Genomic DNA, 6,005 nt, shown 5'->3' with positions numbered 1-6,005 from the left:
TATTTAAAAAATATATGAAAATATTATGATCAACGAAAGACTTGTTGGAATCTCGATTAGAAATAGTATCAGAATAAGCTATTTGTGCTAGATGGTGAACTAATAATACCAGCCCTAAATAAAACAATGATAAATACTAAAATACCCCCAAAGTTCCTCAAACCCTTTTCCTATTAATATTAAATAAACTGGAGGATATTTCTGCGAACAAACAATTTCTTCTTAATAATTATACCGTACTCCATATTATGTTTAACACAATAAAATCAAACGATCAATAAAAAATAATATTAAAATATTAAGTAATTCCGGCATGACTTGCATTCACTCCAAACGACCCCTACTAGGAGTAATTATTTTCTCTTCCATTTCTTCTTTCCCCAGCGCACTAATCCCAAAGAGACCCTTTGCCCTTTTCCCCCTCTCTGTTTCGCTTAATTAATTCCTCCCTGCAAAAGTAGTTCAAAAAAAAAGAAACAATAAATATCAAACACCCAATCACTACGTACTATCTAGTCCATTACCCATATCATATATACTCCCCAACAATCCATCAATTTCAACACAGAAAAAGAAACAGGGGACTACGTAAAAGAGACAAAATGGAGAAGGGAAGTGATGGGTTTGTTAGAGCTGATCAAATTGATTTGAAGAGTTTGGATGAACAACTAGAAAGGCACCTTAACAAAGCATGGACTGTGGAGAAGAGCAACAACAATAATAAGAAGAAACCATCGGATGATTCGTGCATTAATTACTCTACTGCTACGGCAGCAGCAGCTACCGTCACGGCCGCTGCTCCTCTCCCTCTATCTAAACCCAGGCAAAGACATGACTGGGAAATTGACCCTTCAAAACTGATCATCAAAAGCGTCATTGCTCGTGGCACTTTTGGTACTGTCCACCGTGGCGTTTACGACGGCCAAGATGTTGCCGGTTAGTCTTTTTTTAATCCTTTATGTTTTAAGTAAGGGAGAACGGTCAAAAACACTCCTAAACTATTCCAAATAGGTCTCTTTACGTTTTTTGTTAATAATGTTTTTGTTGTTAATTTTTTTCTTCCAAAACTGTCCTCCTAATAGCTTGAAAATACTTTTCTTAATAACGGTTGCTCCGGAAAATGAAATAATTTTATTCGAAATAGGTCACTTTACACTCCCTCCTCAAAAATACTTTTTTCATTACGTTTTCGACTCAAAAATGACCCGTAACTAACCAAATAGCTCGTAAATACCCTCCTGACGGTTGCTCCAAATTTAGGGGGAATGAGCCATAGTTGTCGTTCAACTATTCAAAATGGGCAGTTATTTTTGATATATTGGGAATAGTGTAGGGGTATTTTTTACCATGCTCGGAAAATTATCTGTTCAATGATTCCTGTGTGATATAGTTTCTCAATTATCCCTGATTTTTCGATTTCTTTTTCAAAATATTTTTTTATCATTATTATTGTTGTTATTATTATCTATTTTAACTTTTTGGGAGGGGCAGAAAGTTTGTTAGGGAACCGCGGGAAGAGCATTTTTGGGATTGTCGGTCCATTTTCCTTTTATGTACTGTTGAAAAGTTCTCTTTTTTCCTTTCATTTATTTAATTATAATGCATGGATCATACCATTTTAAAGAATAGGTGCTAGGAACTTAAACAAAATAGAATGGTAAAAAAAAAGGGTTCACGTGTTTACAATTTTGGCAAGTCATTAATTGTATAGTAAATAGTGGAAAAATTGTGCTCAGGTCCATCTTATTTTCTTGTGTTCGGACTTCACTATTGATTTTGTGGGCCTATTCATGATTCAATTTTAATGTTCTATAATCTGCTGGATATAACAACTTTTTGTATCTGGTACTTTATTACTCATTTATTAGTTTTCTTCTTTCGGCTGGAGTGTGTTGAGGGTAACAGAATGAATATTGTATAATGATTTGATGGCTCGTAATTTGAGTGTATTCTTATGGAATCCGTGAATAATGGCACGGGTTTGGGTTGAGTTATGCAAGTTGCAGATGACTGCATTAAATTTAGCTGGTCTTGCAATGTTGCTGTATTTCTCAACTTTCATGTGATCCAATCTGTTATTCAAGTAATAAAGTAATCCTAAACATTAATGCACATCCTACAACTCTGGATCTCATTTTCTTGCTCTCATTATTATTTTTGGTTTTCTATTTTTTTATTTTTATTTTTTATCCTCCTTAAACTAGCCTTTTGCCCTTTTGGTGTTAAATATGGTTGTCATTGTCACTGCTACAACGCATTAATAAAATGTGCTTACCTTTTAACAAATTTTGGAATGATTTAATGACTACCGCAAAATAGTGGTCTTATTAACATGTTTATTGTTTCACATTTTGTATTAATTCCTCTGTGATCCTTAGTGAAACTACTGGACTGGGGGGAAGAGGGCCACAGAACGGACGCTGAAATAGCATCACTAAGGGCAGCATTTACTCAGGAAGTATCAGTGTGGCATAAGCTTGACCATCCAAATGTTACTAAGGTGACACTTGACCTCAAATTTTTTTATGTGGGAATGACCTAAAACTTCTTGGATGCTACTGCTTCTGCGTGAAACTTCATTGTCGTTTATGCTCGCTCCTAACAAATCAAAGGAAAAAAAAAAAAAACATGTTTATGTGGGAATAATTTAAGACTTCTTTGATGCTACTGCTTCTACATGAAACTTAATTGTCCTAAATGCTCTAACAAATCAAAGGGGCTAAAAGTTTTGTGGTCCACCTACTAATATTTTCCAGCATATGCTACCTTTTAGTCAGTTTGTACTCTTTTCACTACTTTGCTAACATAGCATGGACATAATGCTGGTAGAGCAGTTCTTCAACAGCTAGTTTGGCAGTGATTAGCTTACTCAACATGTAGATGTATTGTGAATGATATACCTAATGGTAAACGTTCAAAGTAAGATGATATGTTTTAGAAAAGAAACAAATATGAGAGATGGTGGGTTCTAAAGTAGGAAAGTAGATTATGGTGGAGAGACCAATTTAGCGTGTGGTTCTTGAAGTCAATAGTGAGAATATGCCATTATGATGACCAAGCTAGATAGTAGGTTCTGATTAGTAGAATTGAGAACTATGTGAATCATGCTCGTGTGACCTCCTAAATTTGAATGATGACACATTTTGTACCAAGGTGTGCTTATCTGTGTGTTGCTTTTTTCTGTCAAATTGCTGAAGCTTTGAAAAAGATTTTCTTTTTAATTCAGTGTTATAACTTTCGCATAAGGATGTTGTTGATGCATCTAATAGATCTGTTTAAATTTGTCATTTTTGGAGCACAATTCTAGCAGTGGTACGTTGAGATGATATAGGTATGTAGTAGCAACTAATAGTTGGTAAAACAATCAAGAGTATGACCGAAAAAGAGAACAAAGATAATAGCTCATCTAATAGCAACAGAATTATCTGAGCTGATAATGGTAGGTTTTTGAGATAAAATTTCTATAACGATGAAGATCAGAAAAAGGCTTGAGATTGGGAAATTTAGCATACTCTTGACCACCAACTGGGTTGATGGAGGGAACTAGAATTTCATAGTGACAAAGTTGTTAACAGTAAATTACGCCAGGCGCCACTACCTAACTTTTCAAAGTGAGAAAGAGAAAAAGAATATTACATGTTAAGTCAACTTGATTGGATGAACCTTAAATTCCAAGTATCAGGATACTAGGCTGTCAGGAAGTTGCAAGAATGTCTTTTTGAATTTTGTTGAAATCGCGACAAGTTTTAATTTGATAGTCAAGTTCTGATCTCTGATATTCAATGTACTTGAGCTATCATGTCGCATGCAGAACACAAATATCTTAATTCTCAAAACATTTTTGTGAGGACAAAAGACATCTTATGTGTTACTTCTAGTTTAAGCGAATGAAATACAATATTCATTCGTTGATTACAACTAACAAGGAACCTTTATGGTGAAGGTGAAAAAATGATTCTTGAAGGACAGTTTATCTTTCTAATAAACTGTTTATTTCACATAAGAAAGACATCTAATATATCTCTTCAATCTAATGCAGTTCATTGGGGCAACTATGGGCTCTTCTGGTCTCAATATACAAACAGAAAATGGTCATATTGGCATGCCTAGTAACATATGCTGCGTTGTTGTGGAATACCTTCCGGGTGGTGCATTAAAATCTTACCTTATAAAGAACAGAAGAAAGAAGCTAGCTTTCAAAGTTGTTGTGCAGATGGCACTTGATATGGCCAGAGGGTAATTGGAACTCTTTCTCATGTATTTCAAACATCCCTGAATTATATACTACCATTTATCATTTATCTGAACGAAGGTCAAACATTTGAACTTTGTAGGTTAAGTTACCTTCACTCTCAAAAGATTGTGCATAGAGATGTCAAGACAGAGAATATGCTATTGGATAAGACGCGTACGGTAAAAATTGCAGATTTTGGGGTTGCTCGCGTTGAGGCCTCTAATCCAAATGACATGACTGGGGAGACTGGAACCCTTGGATATATGGCTCCTGAGGTAATTTTGGAAGTGGGCTAGGATTCACTTTTCCACACTATCCTTCATTCATGTCAGTAATCTGTCTGGTCATTTTCTGTTCTTTTGGTGGATCAATCTGATTCAGCGCATATAAAGCTTTTTCCTGCTACTCTTACTCGCAAAACGTTCCCTTCTTTTCTCCAAGATTCATTTGTCAAGTTGTGGAAGTACAACCCTTTGTGTGCAAGACTCGCTCTCTGAGCCGTTTGATCTATATAACTATACATACTACATAACACAATGTTTAGCGGTATTTATTCAAAATATGCTGAAATCCCCCCAAAATCCAGTTAACTGGTGAAAGTGTTTCATTAAGACTGGGAAAGATATGTGAAAAATGAAAACGCTGAAACAGGAACGTAGTTGGACATAACTCACTGTTGCTGAATTTTCAAATGCTAAAATTACAGGTTCTCAACGGCAATCCATACAATAGAAAATGTGATGTGTACAGTTTTGGCATATGCGTGTGGGAGGTATATTGTTGCGACATGCCATATCCTGACCTCAGTTTCTCAGAAGTAACTTCAGCTGTGGTTCGCCAGGTAAGTAAACTCTCGAACTTCATAGCACTTCTTGGATATAAGTAATGACATATGAAGCATAAAACAGATCTTCAGAGAATAATATATAGTTCTTGGCTTCTTATTGCGTATATGCTTTTGTCAACTTGGTTAACTACGGTTTCTGCTGTGCCAAGCAGAATCTGAGGCCGGAAATACCAAGGTGTTGCCCGAGTTCCCTTGCTAATGTAATGAAGAGATGCTGGGACGCCAACCCTGACAAGCGGCCTGAGATGGACGAGGTAGTATCCATGATAGAGGCTATTGATACGTCAAAGGGCGGAGGAATGATTCCCGTTGATCAACAACAGGGTTGTTTCTGTTTCCGAAAGCATCGTGGACCTTGAACCTTATACCTCAAGCAGATCAAGACATACAAAAGTAGGTAAATTCCATCTCAATTTCCAAATATTTGACAAAGGAAGTGAACTTGCGGACCTCCAGAGTATTTGAACAGTTCTATTGAGAAGCTATGCTACATACATGCATTTTTCTCTTGGTTTGATGTAAAGGTTACTTCTGTTTTCTTTTTTCTTTTCTTTTTTTCTTTTTGCTTATAAGATCCCCAATCTTATTCTTTTCTTTTCTATTTCTGCGAAATTTTCAAATATGTCATCAATTTGACTTCTGTAGGTTGGTTGATGGGATTGACACTGCTTCCTTCTATGTATTGACATTTATTTTATAACAGTAGTAGTCATAAAAATTGAGGCTAAAATGAAATGCGCAAAGCATGGTTGAAGTTATCAGTACTAGTTATATTGTCTTTTGATTCGGAACAAATAAATTAAACTGGAACTGATTGGAATTTGACTACTGATTTCTGCCTTGTTACTTTCTCTTTTGTGCCTTCCAGTTTTCAGTTGCAAGTCAATAACATGGTAGCCTAGTTGTATTTTCTGTGATTGAACA

The 6,005-nt window shown here is 35.7% G+C and overlaps 1 protein-coding gene across 1 annotated transcript; it reads left to right on the top strand.

The window, feature by feature from the left end:
* Window positions 1-316: 316 nt before the first annotated feature.
* Window positions 317-5,816, top strand: LOC132632776 (serine/threonine-protein kinase STY13-like). The gene is made up of 6 exons (XM_060348847.1): window positions 317-936; window positions 2,379-2,500; window positions 4,040-4,236; window positions 4,335-4,509; window positions 4,941-5,075; window positions 5,234-5,816. Exons 1-6 carry the CDS (start codon window positions 603-605, stop codon window positions 5,438-5,440), a joined length of 1,170 nt encoding a protein of 389 aa, XP_060204830.1. The 5' UTR covers window positions 317-602; the 3' UTR covers window positions 5,441-5,816.
* The last annotated feature ends 189 nt before the right edge of the window (window positions 5,817-6,005 follow it).

The sequence above is a fragment of the Lycium barbarum genome, chromosome 3 (assembly GCF_019175385.1).
Source record: "Lycium barbarum isolate Lr01 chromosome 3, ASM1917538v2, whole genome shotgun sequence".
NCBI lineage: Eukaryota > Viridiplantae > Streptophyta > Magnoliopsida > Solanales > Solanaceae > Lycium > Lycium barbarum.
Note: the sequence above shows the minus strand (reverse complement) of the source record. Positions and strands in the feature narration are given on the sequence as shown.

What these genes read in the sequence shown, in the direction of transcription:
- LOC132632776 (XM_060348847.1), top strand. Translation starts at nt 603, where the DNA reads ATGGAGAAGGGAAGTGATGGGTTTGTTAGAGCTGATCAAATTGATTTG. An exon ending in CGACGGCCAAGATGTTGCCG is followed by an intron (nt 937 to 2,378) that starts GTTAGTCTTTTT and finishes TGTGATCCTTAG; the next exon opens with TGAAACTACTGGACTGGGGG. An exon ending in GCACTTGATATGGCCAGAGG is followed by an intron (nt 4,237 to 4,334) that starts GTAATTGGAACT and finishes TGAACTTTGTAG; the next exon opens with GTTAAGTTACCTTCACTCTC.